The 15,808-nt window shown below is 42.0% G+C and overlaps 1 protein-coding gene across 1 annotated transcript in view; it reads left to right on the forward strand.

Moving 5' to 3' along the window:
* Positions 1-15,808, forward strand: part of nup107 (nucleoporin 107) — a 42,892-nt gene that overhangs the window by 8,196 nt on the left and 18,888 nt on the right. Inside the window, exons 4-9 of the mRNA XM_055650826.1 lie at positions 536-639; positions 6,606-6,756; positions 6,897-7,000; positions 10,772-10,899; positions 12,537-12,585; positions 13,075-13,146. Coding sequence (XP_055506801.1) covers positions 536-639; positions 6,606-6,756; positions 6,897-7,000; positions 10,772-10,899; positions 12,537-12,585; positions 13,075-13,146 — 608 coding nt within the window. The remainder of the gene's footprint in view (positions 1-535; positions 640-6,605; positions 6,757-6,896; positions 7,001-10,771; positions 10,900-12,536; positions 12,586-13,074; positions 13,147-15,808) is intronic.

A 15,808-nucleotide genomic window follows, 5' to 3' on the forward strand; every position in this document is an offset into this window, starting at 1 on the left:
TACCTAATAAACGTGAACTCATCTATATCTCTGCTTTCTTGTCACTATTGCCTGTTTACTAATCCCTCCAGTCTGCATCCTAACTTTGCACCAATTTGCATTTAGCTTATGAGCCTGCTGACTGAATCAGGATTAAACAAATTTTAATTTTGAATTGGTATCCTTGATTTGGATTTTATACATGTCCACTCCATTTTCAGAAACACAAACTCAGCAGCCCTCTGAGATCTCTGTGTATCTCCCATTGTAGTATATTTTGCGTTGCTAATTTAATTACTTTGATAGCGATGACATAAGAAGCCTGGACCCTAGGGTCTACCCGTTAAATATAAAGAAACGTGACAGTGCAATTCTGTGGCCTTCTGTCTTCAAGATAATGTTCTTTGAAATAATTTGCAATATCATTCAAAGGTATTGGACCATGTGATTAATTAGAGTAACCACTTTTAACTAGAAATTACCTAAATTTGATAATGTTACAGAAATAAAACTCAAACATCATTGTTTAATAATGACATCTGGCATTACTTTACAGATACTGCACAGACCAGAGTTTGTCCCCTTAGAAAACATGATCTAGCTGGTACTTCATTGACATTTCAACATTCCGTAACATTAACAACACCAAATGAATCAACGGTAAGTACCAGCCAATTACTCCAATTTTAAAATATTTCTCTGGTTTAAAACAAGGTCAGGAATAAAAGTGGATGGAAGTGTCATGAGTGTTGATTACTGCATGATTACAAAATAATTCAAAGTTTATTGTATACAATCTTAAGCATAACATTGTTATAATTTACAGTCATTGGATTTAAATTGGCACATTTATTTTTGATAGCGATTATTTTTTAAATTATGAACTCATTCTCGGAAACACTGGTTTAGTATTTGTGTAATTGACATATTAATTTACACCATATTTTTCTGATACACGTTCTCTGGCTGTGGCAGGGTCACATGATGCCACTCATCATTCTTAGCAGTACACTAAACAGTAAGCACAGGAAAATATTGTGACATGCATTACAATGTAGAGATTAGTTGTGTAGTAGACGGCAACTTTAAGATGTGGATAATCAACGCATTGATACCAATTTTGTGATTAATTACAATGAATTGCACTTAATATCACCTCGTTAACAATTGATCACAAAGGTTTGACTACTTTTAAGGAGACTTAGAGTTAGAGACTCGTAAGCACAGAGCAAGTCATTTAGCCCACCATGTCCATGCAGCCTATCAAGCACCCACCTGTACCAATCCCATTTACTAGCATTTGGAGTTTAGCCCTGGTAATTCAATTGCTTATCTGATATTTAATTTGTGTGTGAGCCTTTGCTTTCACCCGTCGTCTAGCATCTGTTTCAATGTGCTAGCACAATTTATATTTCTATATGACATGAGAGGACATTTTGGCCCTTTGATCCTATGCCATGACAACTATTCCCTGTGATTTAATCTCACACATTCTCATTAACTCCCTCAGATTCAACCTTTTGCCTTACATGCTAGGAGCTATTAAAGTGGCCACTGAATCTTTTAAGTAACTGGTGTTTGGGATGTGGAAGGAAATAGTAAGATTAAACGAGAACTTACCAGTTCGAAGTTTGATCATTATTTTATGAGGAGTACATTGAGGGAACCGCCAGGACGCATGCGTGTCATTCTTTGAAGCAGCGGTGTGAAATCACAGATATCTGTAATGACTTAAACATAGTAAGATTAGAGAAAGAAAATACCAGTTGAGTATATAATCATGGGTGGGAGCAGAGGGCACGTATTCCCTCAACGTACTCCTCATAAAATATTGATCAAACTTTGAACTGGTAAGTTCTCGTTTAATCTTACTATTTTATTTTGGAGTCACGTGAGTGACTACGTGAAGATTTCAAAGCTCTGTGATTTCATGCAGTGGAAACGAGTCCATGCATCACATCTGCCTTAATGACTGTAGGAGAAATTGTGTCAAAATAATTTAGACATGAATCCGACATTGAAATCCATAAAATTTATTAACACAAAATTAAACCCTTATTTATGGGGTAAATTAAATTACAGAACTTAAAATTGTTTCTGCAAACGTTCCAGGTTTCATGATTGGTTTATGATAAAAACAGTTGAAATGTTTTTCCCCTGACCATCCTGCTGCCTTGAGGATTTGGTCCATTGGTACATCCAACTGCATAGCTGCCGATGTAGCTGCAGCCCTGGTGGAATGAGATTTAAAGATATTAGTATCCACCCCAGCCTGTGTTAGAACCTGTTTCAGCCATCTTGAGATGGTCTGGACCGTCACTCTTTTGTGTGGTTGCTTGTGGCTGACTAAAAGTGCCTTCTCATTGCCTCTGATGATTTTCGTTTTCTCCATGTATAACAACAAATGTCTTACTATACAGAGACGATCATCTGTTGGGTAAGACCTAAATTCTCTATTGAGGCCTGCTGATCCCTTTCTGTTCTGCTTTACTAATTCATAAATATGAAACGTACTATTTTCAGATGTAGAAGTCATGTTGTCGAGTCTTAATTTATGTAATGACTGTACCCTTTGTGCCGTGACCAATGCCATTAGCATGACTGTTTTTAATGTCAGTCTATGTAGGGACAGAGCTGTTGCTGGAGACCAATTCCTGAGCATCTTCAGGACAATACTCACATCCCATATTTGGGAGTACCTGGTTCTTGGGGGATTGGTATTAAAAATTCCCCTCATAAGTTACCAGTGGGTGAGTCCCAACAGAGTGACGCTCTGTTCCTTGCCATAGATAAGTTGATAGGGCACTTCTGGCGCAGTTGATGGCACTATAACTGAGCCCCTCATCATAATGGAGGCCTGCCAGGTATTCCAGAACAGACGGGATATTCATATCTCTGTAGGTGATGCTGTTTTTGTGACAATACATCTCCCACTTCCTGATATAGACCAGATACTGTTTTTTGGTGGACTGTCCTTGGGCCGCCGAAATCATATTCACTGTTCGGTCCGTCAGTCCCAGCTGTAGTAGTGGTGTTTTTAAACTCTACAAATTAATAAATTCAAATAGTTATGGCACGGGTGGCTATCCCTTGTTATGGGATGAACCAATAAGTCTGGTCTATTCGGGATGGTGATACATGGTTCTAATACCATGTTTTGTACCACAGGGAACCATGGTTGAGTAGGCCAATCAGGTACTACCAAAATACCAGACACAGAGTCTTGCTGTATTTTTCTTAATACCCGACTGATGAGGCAGAAAAGAGGGAATGCATCAATAAACAATTTCCCCCAATGCAGCGAAAATGCATCTGTTGCCGCTGCCCCAGGGTCTGGTTCCCATGAAACATAATTTGATAACTGGTGATTAAGTCTGGATGCGAATAGATCGATATCTGGTGTTCCATATCGTGCTGTAATATCAGCAAATACATTTTTATTCAACATCCATTCGGTGTTTTCATTAAATTTGCGTGACCTGGTGTCTGCCACTAAATTTAGCTTTCCTGGTAAGTAGGTAGCTGATATCCAAATATCTCTCTGGATACACCACTGCCAAATTGTATTAGCCAGATTGTCACACAATGTCGATTTGTTTCCACCCATGTGGTTGATGTATGCTACCACGGTGGTATTGTCTATCTATAGTCTAACATGCTGGTGATATGACCCAGTACAATATGACTTTAGGCCATAGAATGCACCCAACATTTCCAGGTAGTTTATGCCCAGTGTGAGTAATAATGATACCTCCTGAGCAGTCCCATCTACCTCCACAGCTGGAGATGGAATTGGTGGCACCCCAACCAAGTGCACTGGCATCAGTTTGTAGCACCATAGAAGGGTTACTTATAATGATTGGATTGAAACAAAGCCAAATGTTATCTATCCACCATTTTAGTTCAATTTTACCTTTGATTGGTAGCTTCATAGGTCTGTCATAATGACCTGCATTGATTTTGAGTGTTTGTATTTTTACTCTCTGTAAATTTTGGTAATGTAAAGGTCCAAATTGTGTGGCTGGAAAAGCAGCCACCATTTTGCCAATTACTTTTGCTACCAATCTGATGGATGGTTTACTGATGTCAATGAGGTTATTTCAAGCCTCTATTAAGTCTATAGCCTTTCCCTTAGGCAAAGTCACCGACATGTGAACTGAGTCAATGGTGAACCCCAAATAGTCCATGGTAGTGGAAGGCGTTAATTTAGATTTAACTGGATGGATAATAAACCCCAGTTCTTCACATAACTGTTTTGTGGCTGTTACAGTTTGTTTGGCCAATTCCAAAGTTTTGCCCACAATAAGTATGTCATCTAGATATGCCATGACCATGTGTTTTTGTTTCCGTAGAAACGCTAGGGCTGGTTTTAAAATTTTCGTGAACAGCCTGGGGGCTGATGTTAACCCATTTGGCAGCGCTTTATACTGCCAGGTTTGTCCCATCCAGTTGAATTTTAAGTAACATCTGTGGTCACCTCGTATAGGCACTGAATAGTAAGCATCTTTTAAATCGATGCGAGCCATGAAGTAACCTTTGGAAATCAATTGTTTAGCAGTAACAAAGGTTTCCGTTTTTAAATGAATATATTGTACAAATGTATTCAATTTGGTCAGATCTTTGATGATGCGACAACCACCATATTTTTTGTTTTTGGTAAATATATTGGACACGAATTCTAGCGGTTCGTGTTGGGTTTTTTCAATTACACCTTTTGCGTAAAGCCGCTCCAGTTCAGCTTGCGCTTCTGATTTTTCTTTACCAGAAAGTACGAACATTCGGTTCGGTGTATGTTGAACTGGTGGGCTGTACTTGTGTATAAATTCTATTGTATATCCCTGGATACTGCTTAAAATATAAGTATCGGTTGTTAACATGCTCCATGCATCCAGAAAGGAGTGTAATCTCCCCCCAACCTCCATGCTCCCTGTATTTTGTAGGGAACCAGACCCACCTGCCTCCATAGTTACCAGTGGCAGGTTTACTTCTTTTTGTAAGTCCTTCGTTGATGTTGATGCGTTGGTGTCTGGGTTTGTGGTTTGGTTAATGTTGGAGGTTCGCGTATCTTCCAAGAAGGCCGGCCTGGGCCATGGCCTAAAAAAGACCCATGTTTTGTGTACCGGGCCTTCGAGCTTTCACCAGTCGGTCTTGCTCTACTGATGGGTGCGTAGGGGTGCTGTCTATGGCTGTAGTGGGTTTTTGATGGAGTCCCTTTTATGAGTCCCAGGGTTTTTGCTTCCTCATCGAGCTCCTTGACTTGCTTCGATAGGTTACCTCCAAATAGTAGTATTGGTGGTTTTATGTTCCCAGGTTTGCACAGACCCGCGAATTTTGGATTTAAAGTGGGTCGGGTGGCACTCTTCCTGATGTTGTTTATCTCATATTGAGTGTTGCAAAGCAGTGCCAGTGCATCTTGTTGGTTCTGGGACATGTCCTTGTCATCCACTGTGCGGGCAAATGATGTTATCCCTGCTGTTAGGAGTTTTAATACCTTTTGTAGTTTGATATCCATGCTTCTAACTCCTATTCCAATATGTTTCCATATACAAGTATTTACTACTGGAACATTTAGGGATATACAGTTGCCTGGTGCCAGGTGTCTTGATGTGGTGTTCAATACAGCCTGTTCTTGTAGCTGGTTAAAAAACTATACTGGCAGCTCGCTTTTGCTCCAGGTTTTGGTCTGGTCTGGCTGTATGAAGTTGGACACCATGTCCAGTAGATTTTCTTGTTCCTGCACCCCTTGCACACTTGATTTTTCTTCTGCGAACCCCTCTTCCAGATCAGCCCAGAACTGATACGCAGTGCTCCCCTCTGATGAGGGAGAAGCACTGTGCAGCCCTACAAGAGGTGCTGCTGTGGGTTTTCCATAGAGCCCACAGTGACTCGACTCCATCTCCCGGAGCCTGTCACATTGGAGCAAATGCTCCACACACCGCTCCATCCGGCTCCAGCGCTCACGGTCGCTGGCCGCCCGCGGCTGCTCAAAGTCGGACTCATCTGAGTCCACGACTTTGTTAGTTTTCTGTCTTACCTTACCGCCCGTCCGCGGAGTGGATCTGGCGGGCACAGCTGATCCCATTATCGGTGATCCAAGTGCCGCTGGCCGTTGCTGGCTGCCCGCTACTACGCGGTCCTCCCCCACCAGCTTTGTCGTAGCCCTTTTTGTTTACTTTGATTTGTCCATGTTCCCCACCTGTAAATTGGTATGGGAAACACAAAAGATCGCAGAGTAACTCTTACCTGCAAGTTCCGGCTTTTAAACTGCCGCTGCGGGGGAACGTTGTTCCACCCCGCCTGACGTTTCGCAATGGGTGTAGCGATATGACACGCATGCGTCCTGGCGGGGTTCTTCACGTAGTCACTCACGTGACTCCGAAGTAAAATCCGAGCAGGCTCTTATACAATCAGCATCCTTACCTCCATAAGTAACGCAGAGTGCATCCCAATCAGCACTGGTGATGCTGTCATACTTTCTCATTGATTTTCATTCATCTATTACTTCTTATCTCTCACTGAGGGCTCACAGTTTAAAGTTGATGGTTCGTTGTTTATTATACAGAAGAATGATTGCTTTTACACATTGCTTTCTGCTTAATTAAATCTTTTTTAAATTTTGTCCACAGCACCAACTTTCATTTGAATTAGATGATATTGAAGGAGACGAATTCACTTCACAGGGGATTATCTTGAAGTCATTTGCTTCACCTGCAAGTTTCACTGAGGACTTAACTCTAAGTGCTGTCCTATTGAATGTGGATGATCCAGGAGTAACTGGTGAGCAGTGGGCTTGATCATAAAGTTGTGGTAACTTTGATAAAAGTCTGAATATATTTTAGCAACAACAGTATAATTTTTCGAAGATATTCTGCCATATTGGAGTAAAACTCATAATTTTAATATTTTTCTGTTGACAGCATCAGCCCGCCTGTTCCAGGAGTTTTTGAATTCTTTCCTCAGCCATTTATCTAGTCCTATCTTTGATCTCATTGAATCTTATGAAGAGACTTGTAATGAACAGGTAAGAAACGTAAAACCTAGATTCTGCAATTTGCTTTCTGCAGAGTAACAATGTTCCATATTCTAATATAGAGAAACCTTCACTTCTTCCTGACCCATTTCAATACAGGCGACACCTGTGTTATAGCCATTCGTGATACGGAAATTTGCCCTTACAGGATTCACAAATTACTATCCAAAAACCTAAAACATAGAATAAAATTTGGTCTTGTAGAATTTTGTAGGAAAAAATTATAACAACGAATAAAATTAAACAAACATTTTTTTTGTGGTTCTCATTTCTTGACACATGCATAGATTAATTGCTGGCTAACATAATAGAAATTAGGTGCAGGAGTAGGCCATTCGGACCTTCGAGTCTGCACCGCCATTCAATATGATCATGGCTGATCATCCAACTCAGTATCCCGTACCTGCCTTCTCTCCATACCCTCTGACCCCCTTAGCCACAAGGGCCACATCTAACTCCCTCTTAAATATAGCCAATATCTCCCGAGGAGAATGACATGGATGATGTGATTAAAGTTGCTTTATTAATTGAGGGAAGAACAAAATATTGCGGGTTGCAAGTTAGTCTTATGTAGGCCAGGATATGTTTGAGGAATAAAAACCACTTTCTGCTAAGGCATAGCAAAATGGTGTTGAGCATCAATGCAAGAGGGACTCTGCAGGAAGGAACTATGGAGATAGATGGGTTCAGCTGTTATAGTTTTGCAGCAGAGATCATAGGAACATAGAAACATAGCAAAATAGGTGCAGCAGTAGGCCATGATCATGGCTGATCATCTAAAGTCAGTACCCTGTTCCTTATTTTTTCCCCATATCCCTTGCTGACCATTAGGCCCTGGGGATTTATCTGCCTTCAGTCTCAATAGTTTACCAAACACCATTTCCGCACTAATGTGGATTCCCTTCAGTTCCTCCCTCCCACTAGATCCTCGGTCCCCTAGTATTTCCAGGAGATTGTCTGAGTTTTCTTTTGTGAAGACAGAACCAAAGTACTCGTTTAACTGTTCTGCCATTTCTTTTTTTCCCCATTATAAATTCACCTGTCTCTGATTGTAAGGGACCTACATTTGTCTTCACTAACCTTTGCCTTTTTACGTATCTAAAGAAGCTTTTAGAGTCAGTTTTTATATTCCCCGCAATCTTTCTTTCATGCTCTTTTTTCCCCGTCTTAATTAACCCCTTTGTCCTCCTCTGTTGAGTTCTAAATTTCTCCCAGCCCTCCAGTTTGCTGCTTCCTCTGGCCAATTTATATGCCTCTTCCTTGGATTTAACACTATCCTTGATTTCCCTTGTTAGGTCTATCTTGGCCAAATCCCGTCTCATACCTTCAAAGTCCCCTTTCTTTAAGTTCAGGACCCTACTCTCTGAATTAACCGTGTCACTTTCCATCCTAATGCAGAATTCCACCATATTATGGTCACTGTTGTCCAAGGGGCTTTGCACAACAAGATCGATAACTAATCCTTCCTCATTACACACACACCCTGTGTAGGATAGCCTGTCCTCTAGTCGGCTCTTCTACATTTTGGTTTAAAAAACCCATTCCATATACATTCCAGGAAACCCTCCTCCTCGACGCTGCTACCAATTTGGTTGGCCCAGTCTATATATAGATTAAAGCAGGTGCGGCAAAATTTTCTGCCAAAGGACCAAGACACGTGTCTGTGAGTGGATGGTGGGCCACATCTATCACGTGTACACATGTATCCCGCCCCGGATGGCAGACATCAAATCACGTGTTCACATAGATTCCACCCCTTCGAGGATGCCACCCAGAGCACTGGGCTCAAATATCATACTCAATCGTCCCCGGCCTACTGATAACCCCAATCCCGACAGTGAAGCCCAGACACAGAAGGTGCGTGGCCGTGCCGGCGGCTTTGCGCAGGATGCGGTACAGCCAGAGCTCGGCACTTGGCTATTGCGACTGCCAGCGCAGGCCTCTTTACGTCACCGTGCCTGCGCCTGGGAGGAGGAACCCGGCCTCACGCAGGGCAATGGCCAGCACATTTTCAGTGTTTCACTTGACCCTCGATCCGAAAATCACCTTCCAGATACCGAAGATGACGGAAGTCTGAGGGCCAGAAGATTGAGGGGAAAAAAATGCCTGGATGCCGGATGATTTTGTGTTATGAGCCGGAATCGGCCCATGGTGCCGTAGGTTGCCGACACCTGGATTAAAGTCACCCATGATAACTGCTGTACCTTTGCTACACGCATCCCTAATTTTCTGCTTAATGTTATCCCCAACCTCCCTCATGGGCGCAGATTAGATTGAGTTGCTTCGAACAAGGAACTATGTTTTAAGTAATTATTACCTAGGAATGAAGAGATCTAGGAGTTATGAGAAACTCCAGATGCTAGAGTCTGGAGCAAAACAAATTACTGGAGGATCTCAGTGGGTCAGGTATCGATGAAAGGTCTCGACCCCAAAAGTCAACTGTCCATTTCCCTCCACAGGTGCTGCCTGACCCACTGAATCGTCCAATGTTTTTTTTTGCTTTTGGATCTATGAGTAACTTGACTCAGGGAGGCATTGAGCCCTGCCAAACCCACTGGTAAAATGGGCTAGAGAAATAGCAAATAAATCCATTGCTTGCAGACTGCCAGTTCAGAGTAATCAGTTCCAGATTCAACACAATAGTCATGACAAACACAATATTGATACCACTGCCTGGGAATGAGACACAGCATATTCTGGAATGAGAGTGCAATAAAGAAGGGCTGCTTTTCCCTGAGAACAAACGTGGTCATCAGGATACAGGTAGTGATGCACTGATGCATGTTGCAAAATTGTCCCTGCAACTACTGCACTCACACTCACTCCTCAGATGCTGCTTGTTCTGCACAGGATCTCCAGCAATTGTTTGCTGTTACTTAAGTAAAGGATGTTTTAGATGTTTTGTTCATTGCCCAACCTCAAAGCAGAAGAAATGTCCAGTTCAGATATACCATATTTCCCTATAATGAGGACGCTATTTTTAACCTGAAAATAAGGTCCGAAAATTGACCTGCGTCTTGGAGGCCGAAGGTTAGATTGTTAGCCAAGAAAGATCGACTACAGTACAGTGGCTGTAAAAGGACAGCACCGCTGGGGGGTGGGGCAGAATTCCTTCCACAGTGTGTGGGGAGCCTGGCCCGGGTCAGCACGGTTGGGCCACTAGGGGTAACGTTGCGGGGAGGGCAGGAGCGTTGAGAAGGAGGGGGTCGGCGATCATGCCAGCAACTCACTCAGTAGCTCGGGTGGCTGCGAGCGGCCGCCGGGACCGGACCGCGGAACTGCCGCAAAACCCGGGGCTCGCAGGTGACCTGGGAACTGCAGCTAGACCCGGGGCTCGCAGGCGACCTGGGAGCTGCAGCTAGTCCTGGGGATCGCAGGTGACCTCGGCGCCACAGCCAGTCCCGGGACAAGCTACCAAACCAAACCAAAATCAAACCCGCCAAAATCCTGTACCCGCCAGCCTTTTTTCAAAATTTAGCAACTCAAAATGGGGGTGCGTCTTCGACACAGGTGCGTCTTCATTGCCGGGAAATACAGTAACTATTATTATTAAACTCCAGGAGTGCTCTATTGTGTGCTTGGTTATTGTGCAAAGTCCTAAATGAATGTTGCTAGGGCACGTCCAAGGCAGGGCATCAATTTATTGCTTCTTTTGAAGGGATATTAATATTTTCTGATGGGTACTTAAAGGCCTCAGGATAACTGTTAATATGTATTTGTTAAAACACCAAATATGCAGTTCTAAGTGCTCAATTGTTTCAGGTTAAACTGCTGCAGAAGATTGTGAACCGTGCAACTCCTGGGCAACAGAAGTTTTCAAAAACAGCCAGTGTTCTTTGGTTTCTTCAGCAGGAGATGGTCACTTGGCGTTTAATTGGCTCTCTTTACAGGTAATTTTAGGAAGATGAGTACTAGATAATCTGAATTTTCATTTGGTAGTAACATCAGATTTCTCAATGTTTGGTTGGAAACAGACCCTTCAGCCCACCGAATCCACATGTCCCATTGGATCACCTGTTCATACTAGTTCTACGTTATCCCACTTATCAACTTATGTACACATTAGAGGCAATTTTACAGAAACCAATTAACCTACGTCTTTGGGATGTAGGAGGAAACTGGGGCACCCATTGGAAACCCACATAGTTGCACGGAGAACATGCAAACTCCTCAGGGACAGCACCGGAGGTCAGGATCAAACCCAGGTCTCTGACGCCGTGAGCAGTTCCACAAGCTGTGCCGCTGTACCACCCTATTGTGGCATAACACAAGCCCTTGTCAGCATTTTGCATCTTCTAATTAATGTTATTTCACCTTGTAATATTACTAGTAATCTCTGTGTTGTGGATGCACTCGTTTCAATTGTTTTTGTACTTGCATCATCTTGGACAGGTTGCTTTTAGCTAAGTTGGCTAACGATTTTAATTGGTAAAAATAAATTAAAATTATGATTATTGCAACTACTTTATCCTCTGAAAAACTACTTGTTTGTTGTACTGTTCTAATTGTTTTATCAGTTCTTTTTGGTGTGATTAATTGTTCTGCCTTTTCACTTTGCTGCAGTTTGTATTGTTCCGTCAGCAGTTTTTTGCATTAGAGTTCAGTGTTGTTTAGCTAAGATGGGGCTAAACAATCTATCTATCACTTGCCAGCTTTTGCTCCACCTTATCATCTCACACCTTTCTACCAGCTCTCTCCCTACTACTCCAGTCTGAGGAAGGGTTCTAAGTTGAAGTGTCCTCCAGCAATTTTCCTTCTCAGATGCTGCATGAACCCCCCAAATTTGTGTTTTGTTGAATATAAAATTAATCTGATTGCTATTTGCTGGTTTAAAATTGCATGACTGCTGCCTTTCAGCTTATGATGCCCATGGATGCAGTTTTATATAGTTTAGATATATTGTTTCAGATTCCAACATCAGCAGTTTTATTTGTATTCCATTGCCGTTGAATTCCCTTCAATTTCTCTTCCATGAATGCCTATGTTGAAGAAGTTCTCTCTTTGGTCTGTTTCAGATGTGGTTTTCTTTGCCTTTCTTAAATGTTTTGCTAATGTTTTACTTTTGTTAATAAATGTATTGTAATTATTTTCTGAGTCTTTTCTCTCATTTAATGTCCTTCCAGATCTAAAAAACCCTTCTGAATCAGAACACTGATCAAGGATCCTTGACCTGAAACATTAACTTGTTTGTCTTTCCACAGAAGCTGGTTAACTGGCTGAGTTCATCAAGTATTCCGTTTCTGTTTATATAATTTCCATTCATGAACAATTATTTAATTCTGCAGGTAGATCACTTATCAGTTAAATTGATTTTTTACTTAATTTTCTTCTGTTCTCCTTGAAAAGGATTGTATAAGAAAGGAGAAAATTAAATTAAAAACAAAAGGGAGAATAATTAGACTTTCACATTCATATTTATGACCATGTGGACTAATAATTTTAGTTCTGTATTCAATGAGAAAACTAAGAAATTCTAAAATATTTTTATTTTCTTTAATTGTTGATTTTTTAAATTATTTTTATACAGGGATAGAGTTGAATCTAGTAATGAAGAGGGAGTAATGTATGATATATCTGTAAGTATACACTAATGTAATACACTGTTGTTGATGTACATTAATGGCCTGTCCCACTTAGGCTAATTTGACTGACCTCCAATTGCTGATGACTTGCAATACTTAATCTTCCCAGGTGGTTGACAAGAGATCTTTGCAAGTCTTTTGATCGTGGTCCTTTTTTAACCCAAAATAAGAGCAAAACAAAAATTTCAACATTGTTTTCCACATGAGTTATTTGGGAGGAAGGGCATATTTCAAAACATGATTAAAATGTATCTTTGAGCTGATGTATGCTCTTAAAATAAGACTGTATTCCTTGCCTGACACCATCCTCCCTTCCACACTACTGTTATGGGGCTGTGGGTTGGGTGATCCTGTACTGTCTTTGATGATTGAGAAGCTGATTAAATGTTAAATGAGGAGTGATCTGCTAACATGGAGCATTAATAATTTGTAATGGAAAAAAGTCAAATAATCTGCTACAAGAGAAAAGCATTTTTTTTACAGACTCCAAATGCAACTGAAAAGACCATTGTTGAGATGCTTTTCCAGCGAGATTCACTGATCCGACAGAGCCAGGTACCTAGAGTATTTATTATGCACAAACTGGAAAAATATATCCTGCATAGAAATTTGTACTATTTGCCCGCTAATTTTGCAGATTTTATGTTTCCGCTAAGTTTAAAAAATGGTGATCTGTTGTTTGGATTGATTTATGTAAAATATTTGCACTGCCAGCTGTAGGCTACCTGCTTAAAATCTTAATTCCTTATAATTGAATATGTAGAAAATCAAAAATCCTCTGAATATTATCTGTTCAGAAAGTGACTGTGGTACATTAATTGACCTGCCATTAAATTGTTCAGCATATGTCAATTGATAATAAAGGTACAATAAAGTCAGGAGTCCAAATTTAACAGCCTAATGGAATTTTGATCATTTAAAATATTTAAAAATATTAAAAATAAATCAGTACAGGTGCACAACCTTTTATCCGACAGCCTTGGGACCAGACACTTTTCGTAATTTGGAATTTGTCGGTCTTCGGAATGGAAATTTTTTAGCGTAGATTTTAATGGCTGGCTCAGTGGTAGAGTGCTCGGCTCATTTCCGCAAGGTCGCAAGTTTGCGCCTTGATCCCGGCAGTTCCTCGGTCGCGAGTTTGAGTCTTCAATGTAGTTTTTTCTTGCAGAATAAATGTCTGTATGAAATGCAGTGTGTTGAATGAATTCCTGAATTTGTAAATGTGACCGCAGCATTGAATCACCTCTCGCAGTCATGTCACCCTAGCGGGGCTACATGCCCTTAGGCGGCCTAAGGCGACATTTTCACACTCTTATATCCGTGTGTAGCAGAGGCGATGTGCGTTTGGCGCCAAACGTGAGCTTTGGTGTGCAGACGACATCCTGGAAAAAGTGTCCGGTTTCTTCCAGGTAGGCGATATACCCTCCACTTCTCTTTTATGAAGGGGATTTAGTTCCCCTTTCTTACAGGACCGACCGGAGGTTCCGCTGTCACCTCTGCGGGCCGCCCTCGGTGAACGCTCACTCAACTTTGTCTTGGGATTCCTACTCTCCCGCGCAATGTACCATCACCTTCTCTTTTATGAATGGGGAGTTAATTTCCCTTTCATCGAGGACCGACCGGAGGTTCCGCTGTCACCTCTGCGGGCCGCCCTCGGTGAACGTCCTGTTTCCCTGTCCCTGGGATAGCAGGGGGCGATCAAACAGCACAATACCCCCCTCCCCCTCCAACTCCAGAGGAATCCGCTCCCCGATAGGCCGCTACGGCGACAAGTGGCAGTTCGCCCACAGCCCGAGCTGCGTAAGAACAAGACGCACCTTGCGCACCATCTGTTTCTGCAGATGCTGGTTTACGGGGAGCGTGGAGTTCCTCTGGGAGTTGGAGCGGGGCTGGAGAAGAGTTGCTGATCTTGGGGATCTCCGTGCTTGCAGACTGGGCCTGGGGGTCGGTCCTTCTCCCGATGAGGGGGCACAGCTTGGAATATTTTTAGTAAGTTAAACCTTCCCTACTATCTGCCATTGACAACGCCCGCAGTCAGGATCGAACCCTCTGGCACCTTAAAGCAGCCCTTGCCAAATGGGATTGATTCGCCAACATTTTACTAGCTTCAGTGGTCCTGACTACAATTTGATATAGTTTTTAAGTTTTCCTCTGGAGTTGGAACGGGCCTGGGCTGCTGCTGGCTGTGGGTCTCTGGGATCTCCGTGCTTGCAGTGGGCCTGGGGGTCGGTGTCCCGTTGGTCCTGACGTCTCCGGTGACTGGCATTGCCGACGTGAAGACAGTGCAAAGCTCCCACGCCGGTGCAATGGGCGGGGAGCTGGAGAGGGGAGGGAAGGGGTCACACACATGGCTGGGAAGCAGAGGGGTATAGGTGGGGTGAAACTGAAGGGAGCGACAATCTGCTGCTCCCTGCCTGCTGAGTTAAAAAAGTTCCCACGCAAGACTCACGATACACTGTATCGTGAGTCTACCGTGGGAACTTTTTAACTCAGCGGGCAGACAGCAGCACATTGTCAATTATTAACCATCCCGCGCAATATACCCTCGCCTTCTCTTTTATGAATGGGGATTTAGTTCCCCTTTCTTCAAGGACCGACCGGAGGTTCCGCTGTCACCTCTGCGGGCCGCCCTCGGTGAACGTTTTCAAGGACCTTTTTTCAAGGACTGAAAAAATGTCCGCTATTCGGAGGTTTTCGTTATTTGGATCTTCGGATAAAAGGTTGTGCACCTGTAGTTGCTTCTTTGTTCTTCCACTGCATTCTTCAGTGAAAGATATTTGAGATCAGCACATTGTCTTTGATTATGTTGCTCCATATTTATCACATCTCTTACACAGTGGCATATTGTAATAAATTACCTGTGAACTTGTTGTTTCAATTTGCCAATGGTGATTAGGAAGTGTCATAGTCTAACTTTTTTGTTAGGTTGTGCCACATAGTAAGGAAGGTTTATTAAAAGTAAATGTTCAACTGTGTAGATGCTTATTTTAAACTTAATGTGTAACTGATTTGCAATTAACCATCTCCAAGTCTTTTAATGTGTTATAATCTTATCTGGTAGTACTTGAGACACTAATTAGTAAAATATTAAATATTATTGTGGACAAAATAATCTATTAACATAATATTTACATATTAATATGTATATTAAAATAATATGAACAATCTTAATATTATATATTATTAATGATACATTATTATTAATAATATGATAATA

Source organism: Leucoraja erinacea, chromosome 19 (assembly GCF_028641065.1).
Source record: "Leucoraja erinacea ecotype New England chromosome 19, Leri_hhj_1, whole genome shotgun sequence".
NCBI classification, from domain to species: domain Eukaryota; kingdom Metazoa; phylum Chordata; class Chondrichthyes; order Rajiformes; family Rajidae; genus Leucoraja; species Leucoraja erinaceus.